Genomic DNA, 23,043 nt, shown 5'->3' with positions numbered 1-23,043 from the left:
CAAAACATTATTATATATATAACATTATATAATTGGGTATGGAATCTCATCTGGATGTGATGCATCAAATAATTTTTCCATGTTCTTCCTCTTATACCTACCTATCTATTTTTCTTCAAATTCAGCTTTCATTTTTGGGAAGGTGGCAAGCTTTCAGACAACACTTATGGTTAAAAATCCTTCCTTCTGGCCCTAGGAATGCCTGATTAAGAACTACCCAAAGGATTTTTGATTAAGAAGCAATACAAACTATCATTGCTAACATTTCTACTAAGTCCAAAGAGACTTGAATCTGGCCAAATGTAATAAATCCTTTTTATCATTATAATACTATAACTAAAGTATCATTATTTAAACATTTTATTTTATCAAGTTTTTAATAATGATGTGACTTTTATCAAGCATTAAAACCCCATCTTAACAATGGAATATTATTCAGCCATGAAAAGGAATGAAGTCCTAACACAGGCTACAACATGGATGAAATTTGCAAACATTATGCTGAGTGAAAGAAGCTGGATACAAAAGGTCACATATCACTTAATTATGTTTGGATGAAATGTCCAGAGCAGGTATATCTACTAGAGGCAGAAAGTAAATTAGTGGTTGCGTAGGGATGCATGGAGAGCGAAAGAAGAATAACTTCATGGGTGCAGGGTTTCTTTCTGGGGTGATGAAAGGGTTTTGGAATTAGATAGTGGTGATGGTTGCACAACCCAAAAACCACTGAACTGTGTTCCTTAAATGGGTGAACTTTATGGTATATGAATTATATCTCAATTAAAAAAATAATAACCATATCTTAAATCATCAGATCTTAAATCAAGAATCATTTTGATAGGCACTATTATCCAAGGAACTCAGCACTCAATAAAATGGCCAGAATGAATGCTCACTTTAGTTCTGTAAAGTTTAGCTCTCTAAAAGTTACACAGTGAGGTATAGTGAATAATTTATGACTACAGATTTTACTAAAGAATCTCTCACTACATTTATGTTAATACTATTTGATCCATAAAGAATTTTGATCTGGCCTTTATTTTACAGGGAATGGTTGGTTTGCTTCATTTCACTTGTGCTAGCACTTATGAAAGATCAGGAAATTTCAAACCTACAAATGGGTTCCTCAGTGAAAAACTGACCATTTAAAAACTATTATTTTAGTCTATTTCAAATATTCACTTAAAACATGTGGATTGTATTCCATCTACTTGAAATGCTTCTGTTTTTTTCAAATGACAATCACACATTCTACGAAAATGGAAGTAGAATTTATCCAATGGTAGGTTAATTCCAGAAAGATGATCCTACCTAGATAAAGCATATACGTGTCGACGTTTTCAGATCAAAACCTCAAAATATAATGTGTATAAGATATATCATTTCCTTATGAATAGCAAAAAAACCTCCCAGTTTTAAAAAGAAACTATCTGTGTCATTCACATTTTTCCCATAAAGATATACAAAATCTTACATTATGCTTTACAATAAGTCTGAAGTCACTGTAGTATTTATTTGACGTTTGTACTCTTATTTATCATGTTAGATATTGTACATGTCTCATCTCACCAGCCATAGTGGAAGCTCCAGGGTCTGTACGTAAATCTTGATGTTTTTTTAGACTACACCCAAGCATAATGTCTTACATACAGATCACAGTTTAATGTCTAATATATGTTGAAGATGCATGAATTAAGTTGTTCACATTACCCCATTGTCTAGGTATATAAATTTCTTGGAATGTATTTATAGTGTATTAGATTGACAAATGGCCAAAAATTGCCACGAATTTTGTAATGTCATCATTGCCTAGGTTTCTATAAGCGTTATGACACATAGCTTTATTATTCACGTACGTAATATTTTAAAAAGCCACCATCATACTCACAGTTGTAACCAGGTGCAATGCGGTGCTGTGCCTCCAGACTTGCCAACGTGATGTGGAAAATTATATGCAGCAACAGGAAGGAAAAACTGGTGAAGCACAGAGACTTTAACAACCGTCCTGTGTGTCCTGGGAAGAAAAACACAGAGATGATGAGCGATCCTGAGATGACCACACTCATTCTGACCTTCGTACCAGTCCACATAGAACACGTTTCTACATAAACTATTGTGTAGACTGACTCAAAAGAATATGAAGTGTAACAATGACTCTCTTAATTATTAGTCTAAAGCTAAAAGCATCTTATTCCCTTTGTAAAATTATATAATTAACACTGATTAAAAATGCGACATGAAAGAAAGATGCTTTCCTATTTATCACAGGATATGTTACCACAAAACGGAACCACTAGCAAGCCTCTGGTCCAGAAAGTTTTATAAGGGAGTTCTGCCAACTTTGATGAAACAGATAATCCCTGCCTTGTAAAAATAGTTCCAGAGAGTAGAAAAAGAAGGAAAGTTGCTTAAAACATTTTACAATTTAGAGTAAGTTTAATTTCAAAATTAAATAAAGCTAGAAAAAGAAAGGAATTTATAAGCCCATTTTACTTATGAATATAGACACAAATTATTTGAAAAACATACTTGCTCACTAACTGAAATAGCAAGGTAAAATGCAATACATCACAATAAGCTAGTATTTATTGCAGAAAAAGAAATGTGGCTTAATAGTAACAAATCTGTAAGGATAAGTCATACACTGGTAGGCTGATATGATAATTTTCTTAATGGATATGGAATAAGAATCTCATTAAGTTCAAAATCTATTTATGGTAAAATAATACAACACTCAGAAAACTAGGAATAGAAGGAAATATCGTTAAGATAATAAAGAATTGGGACTTCCCTGGTGGCGCAGTTGTTAAGAATCTGCCTGCCAATGCAGGGTACACAGGTTCGATCTCTGGTCCGGGAAGATCCCACATGCCGTGGAGCAGCTAAGCCCATGCACCACAACTACTGAGCCTGCACTCTAGAGCCCACGAACCACAACTACTGAGCCCACATGCCGCAACTACTGAAGCCCATGCGCCTAGAGCCCGTGCTCTGCAACAAAGAGAAGCCACTGCAATGAGAAGCCCGCGCACCGCAACGAAGAGTAGCCCCTGCTCACTGCAACTAAAGAAAGCCCACGCACAGCAATGAAGACACAATGCAGCCAAAAAAGAAAAAGAAAAAGATAATAAAGAATTTATGCCATAACTAAAGCAAATATCCTGTTTATGGTGGAATTTTAGACACAGTCGTATTAATATCAGAGAACCATCAAGGACACTTGATACCCTTGCCACTTATATCACTGGTTGTACTGGCCAGTGTTATAAGGTAAGAAAAAGAAAGAAGAGTTGTAATAACTAGAATTATCTGCAGATAATATGATCAAATGGAATTATTTGCAGATGACATCATCATCAATATAGAATGTCAAACTGAATCCACAGACCAACTATTAGAAAAAAATACACAAAAATGATGCAGATGCAATATCATCTTGCAAAAATAAATATAGCTCCTCTGCGTTGGCAATAATCAGATAGAAAACAAGATACAACTTAAATTAGCAACCAAAATTGTATTGTAAATGCTTTTGTCAATGTGTCAGTCTAATCAAACACCTGAACAGATTAAAGTCTGTAATGAACTGACTTTACTAAATAAAGATATTTTCCTTGATGATCTGGGCAGGCTGATTCAATCAGCTGGAAGTCCTGAAAAGAACAAGTGATTACCCTAAAAATTGAAGCTTAAAGGTCTAAAATGTCATAAACATAAATACAAATATAACTAAAATGTCTCATTTTGTCTCACTTTTGATTTATGAGTTTAGCCAAGGGTTTGTCAATTCTGTCAATCTTTTCAAAGAACCAACTTTTGGTTTTGTTGATTCTCACTATTGTTTTTCTATTCTCTGTTTCATTTAGCTCTGTTCTCATCTCTGTTACTTCCTTCATTCTGCTAGTTTGCAGTTTAGTTTGCCCTTCTCCTTCTACCTCCTTAAGGTGTAAATCTAGGGTATTGATTTGAGATCATTCTTTTTTGATACAGTTGTTTACAGCTATAAATTCCCCTGTGATCACTGCTTTCGCTGCATCCAATAAGTTTTGGTATGTTATGTTTTGTTTCCATTTGTCTCTAAGTATTCTTTAATTGCCCTTGTGATTATCTCTTTGACCCACTGGTGTCTAAGAATGCATTGTTTAATTTCCATATTTCCAATTTTCCTTCTGTTATTAATGTCTTAGTTTCTTTCTATTGTACTTTGAGAAGATACTTTATATGCTTTCAATCTTCTCAAATTTCTTGAGAATTTTTCCATGGTCTAACATATGGTCTATCCTGGAGCATATTCCATGTAAACTTGAGAAGAATAGGTATCCTCCTATTGCTGAGTGAAGAATTTCATATTTATCTGTTAGGTCTAGTTGGTTTATAGTTTTGTTCAAGTCTTCTTTTTCCTTATCATTCTTCTATTTAGATGTTCTTTCCAGTATTGAAAGTGGGCTACTGAAGTATCCAATTATTATTGTAGAATTGTCTATTTCTCCCTTCAAGTCTGCCAATGTTTGATTCATATAATATGGGGCTCTGTTGTTTGCTGAGTATATGTTTATAATTGTTACATCTTCTTGAACTGACCTTTTATCAATATATGATGTCCTTCTTTGTAACAGTTTTTTACTTAAAATACATTTTGTCTAATATTAATGCAGCCATCTCAGCACTTTTTTGGTTATTATTCGCATAGAATATCTTTTTCCATCCCTTCAATTTCAACCAACTTTGTCTTTGGATTTTAAGTAAATCTCCTGTAGACAACATATAATTGGGTCATGTTTTATTATGCATTCTACTCCTTTTACCTTTCATTGGAGAGTTTAATCCAATTATATTAAAATAACTACTGATAAGGATACATTTTTGTCATTTTGCTATTTTTTTCCTGTATGTCATACATTTTTTCCCTCATTTCCTCTGTTACTTCTTTCTTTTGTGTTTTTGAAGGATAAATTTGCCTAATGTAAGATTCTTTTTTTAAAACATAGAAAACTTAATTAGTTGATTAATTTTTTACATTGTATATACTCTTTTTAAGATTCCATTACAGGTTATTACAAGATAGTACTGAATATAGTTCCCTGTGCTATACAGTAGGACCTTGTTGTATCTATCCTATTCTAACCCCATAACTTCTTGCTAACTAATAATAAGACTGAATTAATTAGTTGGAGTGTAATACCATCAGATATATACTCTTTCAAAACCTTTTTTTCCCTCCTGATCCTGCTTCCAAAGACTGTCCTGGTTGCAAAGCTGCTGCTGCCCTGAAGGCATCTAAAGTCTCCTCCACCCCATTCTATCTCTCTGACCAGAGGAACTGGGGAAAGGGGTCCCAAGAGCTAAAGACTAAAGGGGAAATCTTGGTGAGAAGAGACCCAGAGGGGGATCCTCTAATTCTGTTATAAACCAGTACAAGTCCTGGTCTCACCCTCAAGCTACACATGTGTGGAACAGACCCAAAAGAGCTTTCAGAACTGAACTACGATACAAAGAACCACACAGGTCCCAGACCAACCCCTGAGGGGTACGTGCACAAAGCAGACGCAAATAGAAAAGCAAAGGTTTGAGAACTGAACTGACATTGGAACCACCAGCCACAGAAAGTGAGACAAAGCTTGTGAGCTGAAACCAACCAGATTGCCTGCTAAAACACAGAAACAAAGGGGAAAAAAAATCAACATTATCCAGAGGATTTTAAGATGACCCAATGATTCATAACACAATATTCAAAATGACCAGGATATAATTCCAAATTACTTGGCATAGAAAGCACCAGGAAAATCTGACCAATTCTCAAGAGAAAAGACAATGAAGTCAACCTTGAAATTACCCAGATGTTGGAATTATTAGAAAATGACTTTAAAACAACCCTTACAACCACACTCCATGAGGTCAAGGTAAATAATCTTAAAATGGAGAGCTCGAAGCTGTCAGCATAGAAATAGAAAAAGAAACGAGCAAGAAATAAAAAATTTAGAATTGAAAAAATACAATATCTGAAATTTAAAATTCACTTGATGGACTCAATAGTGGACTAGAGATGACAAAGAAATGAGCCAGTAACTTGAAGAGATTAACAGAAATTATGGACTTTGACTCTCAGAGGTCCAAAGACTGAAAAAATTCATCGGCTTTCAGGTCTGAGATCAAAGGATCAAGGCTATTGTTTGTGTCATTTATGTCATTAGACTTACCGAAAGAGAGGAAAGAGAGAGTGGTCCAGAAAAATATTTGGATGATAGCTAAAAATTCCCCAAATTTGTTGAAGACATAATTTACACACTCAATACGCTCAGCAAACCTAAAAAGGATGAACTTGAAGAAACCACAAGAGACTCAGAATAACCAACCGGCTGGAAATCTAACATAAAGAAAAACTCCAAAAGCAGAGAGAGAATGTCACATTACACACAGGTGGACAACTCTGAATTACCACATATTTTTCATCACAAACGGTGAAGACCAGAATAGCTGGAAAAACATCTTTAAAGTTATGAAAGGAAAGAACTATGAACCCAGGATTCTATATCCTGTGAAAACATCCTTCAGGAATGAAGACAAAAAGAAGACATTTTCAGATTAAGGAAAACTGAGAGTATTTGTCACCAGGAGATCTGCTCTAAAAGAAATGCTAACATAGCTTGTTCAGGCTGAAAGGGAATGATACTAAAGGAAAACGTGGAACTTCAGTCATGAATAGGAGCGACAGAAATGGGTAAAAAGATATTTGTCTTCATACACACATACACACACACACTCACACTCACGTACACACACCCCTAATTACAGCCATGCTCCAATTAATTCATGGCATTTCTAGAAATGATCTCTTTTTCTGGTTTTGGAAGTATTTTGTGTGCACAGAAATAATTGAGGGTATTATGTTGCCCATGTGTTTTGAGTAGTCAGTCTAATTTACACAAGAAATACGAATTATCCAAGGATATGTCACGTAATAAATAATCACTCATAATTAGAAACATAAGAAAATGGGGCATATATTTAAAAGACTTAAAAATATATATGCTAACTTCAAGATGATTTCCCAAAGTAACGCAGATAGCAGATTCACAAAATAGGCAATTTATGGCCAGCATGACACGGGACCAAACTGCATACTTATATACTATTTTTCTCTGGTTATTAAGCAGAAGAAATTCAATATTAACAGAAAGAATAAATAACAAGGAGAAAAAGTAGAGTTTTTTCAATCAATTTTAATTTGGGTTTTATTCATTGATTTTGTTTATCTGTAATATATTTCCTCAAATAGAGTTTAAAAAAAGAAAATACTACTGTTACTCCGTAGATTACATCCAGGAACTGGGATTTAAACATAGGCATAAATCTAACTCCTTATTTATAATACTTTTGAAGGTATTCAAAGGCTATTTTTTGAATTTTTTTTATACAGAATTTTATTTTATTTTTTTTATACGGTTGTATAAAATTATTTTATACAACTAATTTTCTTATTAGTTATCTATTTTATACATATTGGTGTATATACGTCAATCCCAATCTCCCAATTCATCCCATTACCACCACCCCTAACCCTGCTTTCACCACTTGGTGTCCATACGTTTGTCCTCTACACCTGTGTCTCTATTTCTGCCTTGAAAACTGGTTCATCTGTACCATTTTTCTAGATTCCACATATATGCATTAATATACGATATTTGTTTTTCTCTTTCTGACTTACTTCACTCTGTATGACCGTCTCTAGGTCCATCCACGTCTCTACAAATAACCCAATTTCGTTCCTTTGTATGGCTGAGTAATATTCCATTATATATATGTACCACTTCTTCTTTACCCATTCGTCTGTCAATGGGCATTTAGGTTGCTTCCATGACCTGGCTATTGTAAATAGTGCTGCAATGAACATTGGGGTGCATGTGCCTTTTTGAATTATGGTTTTCTCTGGGTATATGCCCAGTAGTGGGATTGCTGGGTCATATGGTAATTCCATTTTTAGTTGTTTTTAAGGAACCTCCATACTGTTCTCCACAGTGGCTGTATCAATTTACATTCCCACCAACAGTGCAAGAGGGTTCACTTTTCTCCACACCCTCTCCAGCATTTGTTGTTTGTAGATTTTCTGATGATACCCATTCTAACTGGTGTGAGGTGATACCTCACTGTACTTTTGATTTGCATTTCTCTAATAATTTGCGATGTTGAGCAGCTTTTCATGTGCCTCTTGGCCATCTGTATGTCTTCTTTGGAGAAATGTCTATTTAGGTCTTCTGCCCATTTTTGGATTGGGTTGTTTGTTTTTTTAATATTGAGCTGCATGAGCTGTCTATATATTTTGGAGATTAATCTTCTGTCCATTGATTCATTTGCAAATATTTTCTCCCATTCTGAGGGTGGTCTTTTCATCTTGTTTATAGTTTCCTTTGCTGTGAAAAAGCTTTTAAGTTTCATTAGGTCCCATTTGTTTATTTTTGTTTTTATTTCCATTACTCTAGGAGGTGGGTCAAAAAAGATCTTACTGTGATTTATGTCAAAGAGTGTTCTTCCCATGTTTTCCTCTAAGAGTTTTATAGTGTCCAGTCTTACATTTAGGTCTTTAATCCATTTTGAGTTTATTTTTTGTACGGTGTTAGGGAGTGTTCTAATTTCATTCTTTTACATGTAGCTGTCCAGTTTTCCCAGCACCACTTATTGAAGAGACTGTCTTTTCTCCATTGTATATCCTTGCCTCCTTTGTCATAGATTACTTGACCATAGGTGCATGGGTTTACCTCTGGGCTTTCTATCTTGTTCCACTGATCTATGTTTCTGTTTCTGTGCCAGTACCATATTGTCTTGGTTACTGTAGCTTTGTAGTATAGACTGAAGTCAGGGAGCCTGATTACTCCAGCTCCGTTTTTTTCCCCCCATATTGCTTTGGCTATTTGGGGTCTTTTGTGTCTCCATACAAATTTTAAGATTTTTTGTTCTAGTTCTGTAAAAAATGCCACTGGTAATTTGATAGGGATTGCACTGAATCTGTAGATTGCTTTGGGTAGTTTAGTCATTTTGACAATATTGATTCTTCCAATCCAAGAACATGGTATATCTTTCCATCTGCTTGTGTCAGCTTTGATTTCTTTCATTAGTGTCTTATAGTTTTCTGAGTACAGGTCTTTTACCTCCTTAGGTAGATTTATTCCTAGATATTTTACTCTTTTTGTTGCAATGGTGAATGGGATTGTTTCCTTAATTTCCCTTTCTGATCTTTCGTTGTTAGTGTATAGGAATGCAAGAGATTTCTGTGCATTAATTTTGTATCCTGCAACTTTACCAAATTCATTGATTAGCTCTAGTAGTTTTCTGGTGGCATCTTTAGGATTCTCTTTGTATAGTACTGTGTCATCTGCAAACAGTGACAGTTTTACTTCTTTTTTTTTCCAATTTATATTCATTTTATTTCTTTTTCTTCTCTGATTGCCATGGCTAGGACTTCCAAAACTATGTTGAATAACAGCGGCGAGTGGACATCCTTGTCTTGTTCCTGATCTTAAAGGAAATGCTTTCAGTTTTTCACCATTGAGAATGATGTTTGCGGTGGGTTTGTCGTATATCGCCTATACTATGTTGAGGTAGGTTTCCTCTATGACCACTTTCTGGAGAGTTTTTATCATAAATGGGTGTTGAATTTTGTCAAAATCTTTTCTTGCATCTATTGAGATGATCATATGGTTTTTATTCTTCAATTTGTTAATATGGTGTATCACATTGATTGATTTGCATATACTGAAGAATCCTTGCATCCCTGGGATAAATCTCACTTGATCATGGTGTATGATCCTTTTAATGTGTTGTTGGATTCTGTTTGCTAGTATTTTGTTGAGGATTTTTGCATCTATATTCATCAGTGACATTGGCCTGTAATTTTCTTTTTTTGTAGTATCTTTGTCTGCTTTTGGTGTCAGGGTGATGGTGGCCTCGTAGAATGAGTTTGGGAGTGTTCTTTCTTCTGCAATTTTTTGGAAGAGCTTGAGAAGGATAGGTGTTAGCTCTTCTCTAAATGTTTGATAGAATTCGCCTGTGAAGCCATCTGGTCTTGGACTTTTGTTTGTTGGAAGGTTTTTAATCACAGTTTCAATTTCATTACTTGTGACTGATCTGTTCATATTTTCTATTTCTTCCTGGTTCAGTCTTGGAAGGTTATACCTTTCTAAGAATTTGTCCATTTCTTCCAGGTTGTCCATTTTATTGGCATAGCGTTGCTTGTAGTAGTCTCTTATGGTGCTTTGTGTTTCTGCGGTGTCCATTGTAACTTCTCCTTTTTCATTTCTAATTTTATAGATTTGAATCCTCTCCCTCTTTTTCTTGATGAGCCTGGCTAAGGGTTTATCAATTTTGTTTATCTTCTCAAAGAACCAGCTTTTAGTTTTATTGATTTTTGCTATTGTTTTCTTTGTTTCTATTTCATTTACTTCTGCTCTGATCTTTATGATTTCTTTCCTTCTGCTAACTTTGGGTTTTGTTTGTTCTTCTTTCTCTAGTTCCTTTAGGTGTAAGTTTAGATTGTTTATTTGAGGTTTTTCTTGTTTCTTGAGGTAGGATTGTATTGCTATAAACTTCCCTCTTAAACTGCTTTTGCTGCAGCCCATAGGTTTTGGATCGTCATGTTTTCATTGTCATTTGTTTCTAGGTATTTTTTTATTTCCTCTTTGATTTATTCAGTGATCTCTCAGTTATTTAGTAGCATATTGTTTAGCCTCCATGTGTTTGTGTTTTCTACGTTTTTTTCCCCTGTAATTTATTTCTAATCTCACAGCGTTGTGGTCGGAAAAGATGTTTGATATGATTTCAATTTTCTTACATTTACCAAGGCTTGATTTGTGACCCAAGGTGTGATCTACCCTGGAGAATGTTCCTTGTGCACGTGAGAAGTGTAATCTGCTGTTTTTGGATGGAATGTCTATAAATATCAATTAAATCTATCTGGTCTATTGTGTCATTTAAAGCTTGTGTTTCCTTATTAATTTTCTGTCTGGATGATCTGTCCATTGGTGTAAGTGAGGTGTTAAAGTCCCCCACTATTATTGTGTTGTTGTCGATTTCCTCTTTTATAGCTGTTAGCATTTGCCTATGTATTGAGGTGCTCCTATGTTGGGTGCATATACATTTATAATTGTTATATGTTCTTCTTGGATTGATCCCTTGATCATTATGTAGTGTCCTTCCTTGTCTCTTGTAACATTCTTTATTTTAAAGTCTATTTTATCTGATATGAGTATGGCTACTCCAGCTTTCTTTTGATTTCCATTTGCATGGAATATCTTTTTCCATCCCCTCACTTTCAGTCTGTATGTGTCCCTAGGTCTGAAGTGGGTCTCTTGTAGACAGCAAATATATGGGTCTTGTTTTTGTATCCATTCAGCCTGTGTCTTTTGGTTGGAGCATTTAATCCATTCACATGTAAGGTAATTATCAATATGTATGTTCCTATTAGCATTTTCTTAATTGTTTTGGCTTTGTTTTTGTAGGTCCTTTTCTTCTCTTGTGTTTCCCACTTAGAGAAGTTCCTTTAGCATTTGTTGTAGAGCTGGTTTGGTGATGCTGAATTCTCTTAGCTTTTGCTTGTCTGTAAAGCTTTTGATTTCTCCGTCAAATCTGAATGAGATCCTTGCTGGATAGAGTAATCTTGGTTGCAGGTTCTTCCCTTTCATCACTTTGAATATATCATGCCACTCCCTTCTGGCTTGTAGAGTTTCCACTGAGAAATCAGCTGTTAACCTTATGGGAGTTCCCTTGTATGTTATCTGTCGTTTTTCCCTTGTTGCTTTTAATAATTTTTCTTTGTCTTTAATTTTTGTCAGTTTGATTACTGTGTGTCTCAGCATGTTTCTCTTTGGGTTTATCCTGCTTGGGACTCTCTGTGCTTCCTGGACTTGGGTGGCTATTCCTTTCCCATGTTAGGGAAGTTTTTGACTATAATCTCTTCAAATATTTTCTCCGGTCCTGTCTCTCTCTCTTCTCCTTCTGGGACCCCTATAATGCAAACGTTGTTGCGTTTAATGTTGTCCCAGAGGTCTCTTAGGCTGTCTTCATTTCTTTTCATTCCTTTCTCTTTATTGTGTTACGCAGCAGTGAATTCCACCATTCAGTCTTCCAGGTCACTTATCCGTTCTTCTGCCTCAGTTATTCTGCTATTGATTCCTTCTAGTGTATTTTTCACTTCAGTTATTGTATTGTTCATCTCTGTTCGTTTGTTCTTTAATTCTTCTAGGTCTTTGTTAAACATTTCTTGCATCTTCTCAATCTTTACCTCCATTCTTTTTCCGTGGTCCTGGATCATCTTCACTATCATTATTATGAATTATTTTTCTGGAAGGTTGCCTATCTCCACTTCATTTAATTGTTTTTCTGGGTTTTAATCTTGTTCCTTCATCTGGTACATAGTCCTCTGCCTTTTCATTTTGTCCAGCTTTCTGCGAATGTGGTTTTTGTTCCACAGGCTGCAGAATTGTAGTTCTTTGTGCTCCTGCTGTCTGCCCTCTGGTGGATGAGGCTATCTAAGAGGCTTGTGCAAGCTTCCTGATGGGAGCGACTGGTGGTGGGTAGAGCTGGGTGTTGCTCTGGTGGGCAGAGCTCAGTAAAACTTTAATCTGCTTGTCTGCTGATGGGTGGGGCTGAGTCCCCTCCCTGTTGGTTGTTTGGTCTGAGGCAACCCAGCACTGGAGGCTACAGGCTCTTTGGTAGGGCTAATGGCAGACTCCGGGAGGGCTCACGCCAAGAAGTACTTCCCAGAACTTCCGCTGCCAGTGTCCTTGTCCCCACCGTGGGCCACAGTCACCCCCTGCCTCTGCAGGAGAGCCTCTAACACCAGCAGGTAGGTCTGGTTCGGTCTCCTATGGGGTCACTGCTCCTTCCCCCTGGGTCCTGATGCACACAGTACTTTGTGTGTCCTCCAAGAGGGGAGTCTCTGTTTCCCCCAGCCCTGTCAAAGTCCTGCAATCAAATCCCGCTAGTCTTCAAAGTCTGATTCTCTGGGAATTCCTCCTTCTGTTGCTGGACCCCCAGGTTGGGAAGCCTGATGTGGGGCTTAGAACCTTCACTCCAGTGGGTGGACTTCTGTGGTATAATTGTTCTCCAGTTTGTGAGTCACCCACCCAGTGGTTATGGGATTTGATTATATTGTTTTTGTTTTTGTTTTTTTGTTTTTTTAAAAAATAATTTTATCAGTTTTTTTTTTTTAATTTTATTTATTTATTTATTTTTTTGGCTGTGTTGGGTCTTCGTTTCTGTGTGAGGGCTTTCTCTAGTTGTGGCAAGTGTGGGCCACTCTTCATCATGGTGCGCGGGCCTCTCGCTATCACAGCCTCTCGTTGCGGAGCACAGGCTCCAGACGCGCAGGCTCAGTAGTTGTGGCTCACGGGCTTAGTTGCTCCGCGGCATGTGGGATCTTCCCAGACCAGGGCTTGAACCCGTGTCCCCTGCATTGGCAGGCAGATTCTCAACCACTGCACCACCAGGGAAGCCCAGGGATTTGATTATATTGTGATTGTGCCCCTCCTACCATCTCCTGTGGCTTCTCATTTGTCTTTGGATGTGGGATATCTTTTTTGGTGAGTTCCAGTGTCTTCCTGTCAATGATCATTCAGCAGTCAGCCGTGATTCCGGTGCTCTTGCAAGAGGTAGTGAGTACACATTCTTCTACTCCAACATCTTGAACCCTCAGAGGCTGCTGCTTTAGTCAACATTCCCAAACTCTAGCTTTCAAGTGATTTTAAAGGTGACAGTTAATGTGAAAGATCCATGAAGCTATGCATTCCCCTATCCTACCAATTCTCCAAGGAGAGCTCTGAGCCTTGTGGTAATAGTCTCTGTGGTAAAAATTAAACAGCAAAAAGTTTTATTGATGGGGTTTATAGATAAGTTAATGAATCAAATACAAACTCTGTATTTATACAGAGTTTGACGAGTTTTTTAATATATTTCAAAGTCTCCTTTAGTCTTCCCCCAAGATACTTTTATTATTTATTTACAATTTAATTAGAAAGGCCTAGTAGAAGCACCATGTAGCCAATATATATGGCATTTAGAAAAAAAAACACACCAGATTGGAAAGCAAGTACTTATATTTAATGAATTTCCCATAATTTTAGGCTCCCAATAGAACAAATGAAAAGCAGGTTGATACATAAAACTGAGTGTTTTCCTTTCTCTTCAAAATGAGGTTAAATACAAACACCTATTAGCTGGAAAGACGGTGCTGGGACTGCAAAATAAACTGAACAGTCAAGCTTTCAGGTTGAGTATGTGAAGTTGCTAATACTCACCATTTGACTTACAAGAATAGCCATTTCATTGGCATGAAACTAATATAAATGGAGAGAAGAATTACACATCTACTATATATTCTATTTGAAATCTCATTGAGGCCATCATTCCAGCACTGCCCAAAACCCTTCTTTGCTAAAAAGAATGACTCACGGAGAGGCTTTCTTGGGAACACTACAAAAGCCAATGGAAGAATACATGACAAGATTATTCCCCCAAAATTCTTCCCAACTAGACTAGAAGCTTCCATGGCATGTCTCCAAGTGGGACTTGGAATTCCTCCTGTGCCCCACCTCTTAATCCTCCCTTGCAAAAGCTCCATTTTCTATTTCCAATTTTGTTACTGGCATATTACTGAAGCCAAAAAAATATTTTTTCCCCTCTCCCTTCCCATTTGGACCTATCATTTATTACCCTGGCTTTTTTTTTTAATACTATTGTAACTAGTTTTTATTAAACTAGCTTTTTAAAAATTTATTTATTTTCCTTATTTATTTTTGGCTGTGTTGGGTCTTTGTTGCTGTGCACGGGCTTTCTCTAGTTGTGGCGAGCGGGGGCTACTCTCGGTTGCAGTGCAAGGGCTTCTCATTGCGGTGGCTTCTCTTGTTGCGGAGCACGGGCTCTAGGCATGCAGGCTTCAGTAGTTGTGGCACACAGGCTTAGTAGTTGTGGCTTGCGGGCTCTAGAGCTCAGGGTCAGTAGTTGTGGCGCAGGGGTTTAGTTGCTCCGCGGCATGTGGCATCTTCCTGGACCAGGGCTCGAACCCGTGTCCCCTGCATTGGCAGGAGGATTCTTAACCACTGCGCCACCAGGGAAGCCCTACCCTGGCTTTATGTACTATTACTTAATAAGTTTTAAAGTGTAGTAATCACTTCTAAAAGGTTCCCCACAATGAAGCTGATAGAATCAGGGAGAAGAACAGTGCTCAGGGTGTGGGGATGGTGGCTAAGGGGCCAGAGAAGGGAGTGACGTTGCCCGCACCACGTGTCTACTCCTCCCCTGCTTCCAAATTTACCGCTTGTGACCAGGCCGCATTTCCTCTGCATCTTTCCTTACCGCTTTGACCACAGGGACCTCCTTCTGACTCCCACACTGCATAGTGTCTGTATCTGACACTTAGGAATATGTATGTTATAATGTGAGTTGCTATCCTGGGTTGGTTCCCAGGAAACAGGCTCTGAGCCGAGACTGCTGTGCAGACAGTTACTTGGGAGGGCGCTCGGCAAGGACACCAACAGGGGAGTGAAGGGGCAGGGCTGGCCTGGGATGCAGCTCTGGGGGGGCCTCAGCTGGTGCTTGGGGAGCCTGGAGTTGGAATGGCCCTTCACAGTTGTCTAGGATTGAGGCAAGGGGGCTGAGCCTTTGTATCTCACCCACCCCATCACTGACCAGAAATTAGATGTGGGCTGTCCCCACAGATGGGTGTTACTTGCAGCTTCCTACCATTGAAGACAGTCACTGGGGAGGAACTCAGCTGTGGGCAGTCGAGAGCCAACAGTCAGGAATATCCACGGGGGATAAGTGCCACGGTCATGGCCCGCTGGGCCACTGGGCCATCCGGTTCTAGACATTGATGGACCTCGGATAGGTCATAAGCATCCTGAACACAGGGGCTGCTTCCAGCACAGGGAAGGCTTCACAGGAACCTCATGCCTAAATATCTGCAAGGCAAAAGCAGGTCTGAGGGCATGAGGCAGTGGGTCTTCCAACTCCAGAAAACCCTGGGGGCCTGGGGCTTCCAGATGATAGGGTAGTTCTTACAGTGAGCTACCTTTTTGGCTCTAAACATGTAGAAATCATAGGTAAAATATGAAGCACGTCACCAGAAACACATAACCAGTCACCAGCACAAGATAAATATCTCTAAGGTTAGAAATGGAAGAGAAGTGCACAGCTTTGTGCAGGTGGCCTTGAAGCAGACACTGGAGACCAAAGTTGGCTTCCTGATGAGCATTTCATTACATGCTCAGTGTCAACAAAGAGGCTATTGCTGGGAACACTGATTAAAACAGGGGTTTGGGTTTCAGCTCCCCAGTTTTCAAAAGGATGCTGGAAAAGAATCTATGGTTTACAAGGAGCTTAGGGAGGAGGGAGATGGTAGGTCTGACTACTGAGAAAGCCCAAATCCCCAGCGTCATCCAAGGACACATCTTAACTCTCCACGGTGCCCCACGGGTCCAGGTGGGAAAACTGCAAGAGTATTAGAGGGAAAGATAAGCACAGGGAGTGAAGAAAGAACTCCAAGGAGAGCAAGAGAGAGAGGGGGACTGAGACAAAGAAGAACTTCTCATTCATTACAAGGAGAAACATAAAGCCAGAAAAGACAACTGGGACATGCATTCACCAAAGCAAAAATTAAAAATTGTGAAACGTACTGAAAATGACTTTAAGTTGCTTGGGAGCCTCAAAAAGATAAATAAATTAAATCCTTAAATGTGAACAAGAAATTACTTTTTGCAAACAGAAATGAAGTAAAGCAGATGACACTGAAAAAAGCAACTATATGTCTTGGAAATTTAAAACATAGTCATATAATTAGTTAAATACATCAATAGATGAGCTAAGGTGCAGGTGGGATAGAGACAAAAGATAAATTTAGTTAAGTGGATGGCAGTACAGAGGAGTTCACCCAGAAATAGGCACAAAGTAACAAGGAAGAAATTGAACAGCAGGTGGGAGACATGGAGGGTGGATTGAGAGAATCCTACTTATGGCATTAGGAATTCCAAAAGAGTAGCAGAAACAGAGAAAGAAATATTTTGATGAATTGTCTTCTATTTATTTAGTTGGTAATTTATTCATAAACAAACAACTGTTTCATAACTACTATGTGAGAGTCATCTTGCTGAGACTTCAGCCTCTAGCACAGAACAAGAACACAGCATACTCTTGAGATCATACATGCTGTTGAGGAGCAGAAGAAATGCCAGGTACACCATAAAGATAAAACTGGTAAGGTAAAAATTGGACGGAAATTGGAAGTAAGAATTTTGTTTAATTAGAAACAATATATGTAAAAATACTCTGGCACATGAGGATAGGTTGGAGGAGCCAAAGCTTTCAGCTGAATTGGAAATTCTAGGTCATCCAGCCCCGAGAACCAGATAGTAAACATCTTAGGTAAAGACACAATTCTGCCCTTGCCGTGCAAAAGCACACAGACAACACATGAACAAATTAGTAATGGCTGTGTTCCAGTAAAACCTTATTTGTGGGCACTGAAACTTGAAGTCAGGTAATGTTCTTTTTTTTGAAATGCATTTTATTGATTGATTGATTGATTGATTGCTGTGTTGGGTCTTCGTTTCTGTGCGAGGGCTTTCTCCAGTTGCGGCAAGTGGGGGCCACCCTTCATCGCGGTGCACGGGCCTCTCACTATCGCGGCCTCTCTTGCTGCGGAGCACAGGCTTCAGACGCGCAGGCTCAGTAATTGTGGCTCACGGGCCTAGTTGCTCCGCGGCATGTGGGATCTTCCCAGACCAGGGCTCGAACCCGTGTCCCCTGCATTGGCAGGCAGATTCTCAACCACTGCGCCACCAGGGAAGCCCCCAGGTAATGTTCTTATGCCTTGAAATAATCTTGATTTTCTTCAGTCATTTAAATTAGCTCACAGGCCATCCAAAAACTGTGGTAGGTAGAGGCAGATTTGGCCCCTGGGCTGTAGTTTGTGGACCCACAGAAGCTGAAGCAAAATGTTCACAAGTTAGAGAAGCAAAAAAGACTGAGCTTTGATATTCAAGAAATTTCCTAGCCGGCATTCCACTGATTCCATGACATCTGAGGGTCGTTCCCATTTACAGGGAACAAACAAAGCAGGTGTTGACTCAATCTGACCAGGTTGTAAACACTGGCGTTCACTGTTTGCATTCACATGGCTGCGTTCTCCAGAGAAGACCCCACACACACTTTCACTTTCTCTGATTTCACCATTTCCAAAAGGAAATCAGGCCAAAAATCAGAACTCCAGTTGTAAATATATGCTGAATTCTTAATATCATGAGGTAGTTGTTTTGTTGCGATGTTTTCACGAGAGAGAAAAAGAAAGCTATTCAGGTAGAAATGTATTAAAACACACAGAACCTTGTATAAGCACACTGAAAATTTCCTGCTAAAGTCTGAAAAGCTGAACTATGGAAAAGAGGCCAAACTGGATAACTCAAGCTCAAGCACCCAAAAAAAGGCTTTCCTAGCACATTCTCATGGCCTTGCATGGGCAGGTTTGGCAGAGAACAGGCCAATACAAACATCCAACATGGACATGAAGAATTTTCTTCAGTAGAATCAATTGATTAACCAGGCCCACTCAGACAGAGGAAGGCATTTCCAAGCGCATGAGTCTGAGGCCCCTCATTGAGTGGCCAACGCCTTTGCAGGAGGTCAAGGGCAGGCTTCAGCCAACATATTCAAAGGAAGACGCCCAGCCCTCTGCAGAGCAGAGCTCCCCCATGATGAGCCTTGTTCCCCCTCCTGGAGGGCAGGACAGCCCGCGGAGGCTGCGTGACGCAGGGAGCGTCGAGAACGTGTATGGCATTTACCAGCGCACTGGGAAAACTTCCCACGTAAAAGTGGAACCTCCAAGTTAGGGCTTTGGGCCAATTCAATAAACAACCTATAGGACTAAGGGAAGAGGGTTGACAGTCACTATTTTTTGTTGCTTTTACTTTTTTTTTTTTTTTAACCATGTTACGACTTCTGCCCCTTGGACCCTAAACAACAGATGGTTTCCATGTTTTTCTGCCCAGGCCTGAGAAGGTGGGGTGGAGTATGACCCATCCACTGCCCACATCGTCTTTGCAGGGATGCCCTGCCCGGGCCCTGAGCTCCCGAGATCTCCATGTGGCACACGGGGAGGGGCTGTCAGCGTTGACTCCCCTGGGCACTGGCAGTGCGGAGCCGGCCTTGCTGCTCCCTGCTTCCCTCTGGGTGGAAATGCTCCAAACTCCAGAGGAAAACAAACAGAAAGAGGGGATAACTTAGATATTTACCAGATATGGCTCCTGATTGGTGGCCCTGACCCACTCCACCTCTGGTTCTGGGATTTCACAAATTTCTCAGACTACTCAGGACCCCGGCATTGATCCTCAGAGAGACTGCATTGGAACCCAGCTGTATCAGAGAGTAGCCACTTGGGAATAAAAAGCCTTGATCATTTTTAAGATGATTCAAAATATGAGAAGCATGGTTTGTTGTCCATAGGTTTATTTCCAACCTAGCAGCCGCCTTGGGGAGTTGAGTCAGAAAAGCTATGGAAGGAAGAAAATACAAAATAAACAAATATTACACACCAAAAATCTGCTCTGCTAAGCAAGTTGTCAAAATCAGGAGGGAGAATTTTTTTAAAGAAATTGTGAGGTTCATGGATCTCATTTCTGAGAACTTCAGTTGTCTTAGTTCATCATTCGAGGGAGGAAAGCGCCCTTCTACACGCTGTTTCCCCAAACTCTCACTGCCTTCAGCACAAGGAGCTTTGTCAGATGAGAGCTCTCTGCTATACGTCGCTCCCGGGGGTGGATGCCTGCACGTCCTACGTTGACTGGAAGCCTCGGGAAGGCAGGACCAAGCGTCACAGCTCTCGGGACCCTCCCGAATGTCGGCACGGCGCTCGGCACGTAAACCAGCCCATCCACTGTTACCAAAAGGACATAACAATAAATGAAAACTGCATGAGAGGGGCTGGTCCTTGAGCACTGATCTCGGTGCATGTGGGTTCTGCACAGCCAACAGGAAGACCTCGTGCTGCTTGTTCAACTACAAGGCCAGTTTGCCGAATTCTGCAGTGAGGGACCTACAAATGGTAACGAATGGGGAACCATCAGGTGATGGAGTCCATTCCTCTCCGAGGCAGGCGGATCCCCGTGCAGCATCCTTCCAGCCTTAGCTTTCCAGGTCTCCTGCACCGATCTCTCCTGCACCGAGCTCTCCTGCAGTCCCTTCAGGAAAATGCTGAATGTCACCTGAAAACAATGTCTGTCCAGCTACACTTCATCCTCTTCTACCCCACGCGACTCTGCCCTGTTCTTTTTCCTTTTGCCTCTCTTTCCAGGGAGTCCAGTTTGGTTCCACATTGACCAAGCATCAGCCATGAACACTCACAGCCTCCAGTTTCACACGGATGGAGAGTCTGAGCCTCAGTGCTGGGGCGTCTCCACACACCTGGGAGTGGTCCAGGTGCAGACTGGTGACTGCCCACGTGCTTCATCGCATCTGCCTTTGGTGGGCATGAGATGCCCGCTTAGCTGGCCAGACATCTTCCTGTCCCGGCTGGCCCAGCAGGAGAGACCATTTGTGCTGTTATCGTCTTGTTCCCACGGAGAACGCACACCAGGTGACCGTGACTAACTGCCTCGTGACCTGCTGTGTTTATCTCCCCAGCCCCGTGCTTCCCTCTCCGGCCGCGGGGCCGTGGGGCAGCCGTCAGCCGGCCCTGCTTCTGTTTGCTCTCTGTGCTCAAAAGCCCCAGGGAATGAGTCATCCACAAAGGGGTCTCCAGGGAGAGGCACAGACTGTCCTCAACTTCTCTTCCCAGAAAGAGACCAGGACACTTTGGAAAACCAACGTTTTCATTAATTTTTCGTCATGACTCCAACAGTACTTTTTCACTTACTTTGGAAACTGGCAAGAAGACAGTGCAATTTCTCTCTTTAGATGGTACATGCCTGCCTATCTGTCCCTTTGGCTCAGGCCCGAGGTGTGAAGTTTAGACCTTCCCTGGTCATCCAAGCTGCAACAGACACAGTCACCCCAGGGGTTCCTTGTCATATTACCCTGCTTTGTGCACCTCGCTACTTGCAATCACCTTATTTTATTCTTTTCTCTTCTTATCACCTGATTCTCTCTCTTGCAAATGTAAGCCGCACAAGTGCAAGGATCCCATTTGGCCTGTTGTGATCGCTGTACTCCTGATGTGCAGAAGAGTGCTTAGCAGGTAGTCAGCACACAAAAAATATTGGTTGAATGAATGAACGGATGAAGGAAATGTCATGGGTGGACCTAAGAAGTCATATGTTAACTTACAGTGGTTGACACAGCCATGTAGGTGACACAGTGTAACATCGTCAACCTTGGCCAGGGTGAAGGACTGAGGGGAGTAGGACATTAGTGCATGGTGACAAAGTGTCTCTGCAGAGTTCAATTCCTTGAGCTCAAAAATTTACCTAGTATTAGCCTACTGGCCTGCATCCACACCCTGACATCTGCCATGAAACAGAGCAGCCAAACTCACACATCCCTCCTTCCCACCACCTTCAGGTTCATTCATCTTTCCCTCCCTTCCTCCCTCCTTTCTTCCCTCCTTCCTTCCTCCCTTCCTCCCTCCCTCTCTCCCTTCCTTCCTTCCTTCCTCCCTCCCTTCCTTCCTTCTTTCCTCCCTCCCTTCCTCCCTTTCTTCCTCTCTCAATCACACACACACACATACATACACACACACACATACATACACAGATCTTAAGATGCTTCTCTTTCAGTTTCATAGATTACTTGACTCTTGAGCATACTCTTAGTATGAAGATCCTTCCCTAATGGTTTAAAAAAATGATTTTAAAGTATCTTTTTTTAAATTACATTACTTATGGTTTATTTTTTTTTTCATTTTAACCAGGACTTATATCATTTAGAAGACAAAATATGTGCAGAGATTTAAAAGTGCCCTCAGAAATGATATGGCAAATTGAATCCCCAGACTTAGTCCTAAAAGATTCATTTATTAAGGAAAATCAATACAATCAATGCAATGGGTTTGGAATTTGGCAATTTGGAAACTACATGGTCAGAGCAATGCAATACAATACAATCAATGCAATGAGTTTTGGCAGGTGTTTGCATCTGTGAAACTGCCACAATAAGACCCAGAATGTTCCTTTTGCCCTTTGCAGTTAATTCTCACCCTTACAGAGATTTAAGAATCTCAATGAACCCTAAGTGTAATAAAACAAAGAGAAATCTCCCTGGGATACATCACAGCCAAACTACTGAAAGTCTAAGAAAAGAGAAAGAGTTTAAAAGAGCCAGAGATAAATAGCACATTATGTGAAAGTGGATAATGACATGATTTATGACATCATCAAAAAACTATGGACGCCAGAAGAAGTTGAAATGACATATTCATCGTGCTGAAACAGAAAGTTTTTCAACCCAAAATTCTATACCTAGCAAAGCTGTCCTTCAAAAATGAAGGCAAGCATAAAGCCATTTTAGGACAAAAACAGGATTTGCAACCAACAGACTTGCCCTATAAGGAACGCTAAAAGAAGTTCTTCAGAGAAGGAAAATCACACAACTGGCAACTCAGATCTACAGGAAGGAACAAATTGCACAGAAATGGTAAATATGGGAGTGAACATAACCTCCTGCCCCCAGCAGAGTCCCCTGGCCCCCGAATGCCTTCAGAGGCACACCTCCCTCCTCACCTGGCAGGTACTGTGTGTATTTGACAAGGGGCCAATGCTTGTATATACAGAGGAATATATAAACCCAGGTCTCCTGCTACCCACAGCTTTTCCCACCCACCACTGAGTAGGGATCAAACTCCCTGAATTTAGAAATGTTCCCTTTAGAAAAGCGATCCTTTCTCCAGATCAGCTAGAAAATGACCAAACTTGCTTTACCTTCTGTGGCTGCAATGTGTTCCAGCCACAGCAGTGACCTTGTGCTGGTCACTGAGATGCTGTCCCCGCACTGGGACAGGCCAGCCACACCAGGGCACCGGCGCCTGCCCAACGAGAAGAGGTCACAGCAATTCCCCAACACAGGTCATTCTAC

At 40.2% G+C, this 23,043-nt stretch overlaps 1 protein-coding gene across 4 annotated transcripts in view; it reads right to left on the bottom strand.

Annotated features, from left to right (window-relative positions):
* The window catches only part of PIEZO2 (piezo type mechanosensitive ion channel component 2), a 347,028-nt gene that overhangs the window by 217,236 nt on the left and 106,749 nt on the right, over positions 1–23,043 (bottom strand). For all 4 annotated transcript variants that reach the window (XM_068562415.1, XM_068562416.1, XM_068562413.1 and 1 more), the window contains exon 3: positions 1,889–2,014. In XM_068562415.1, coding sequence (XP_068418516.1) covers positions 1,889–2,014 — 126 coding nt within the window. The remainder of the gene's footprint in view (positions 1–1,888; positions 2,015–23,043) is intronic.

Source organism: Eschrichtius robustus, chromosome 14 (genome assembly GCF_028021215.1).
Source record: "Eschrichtius robustus isolate mEscRob2 chromosome 14, mEscRob2.pri, whole genome shotgun sequence".
Taxonomy (NCBI): domain Eukaryota; kingdom Metazoa; phylum Chordata; class Mammalia; order Artiodactyla; family Eschrichtiidae; genus Eschrichtius; species Eschrichtius robustus.
Note: the sequence above shows the minus strand (reverse complement) of the source record. Positions and strands in the feature narration are given on the sequence as shown.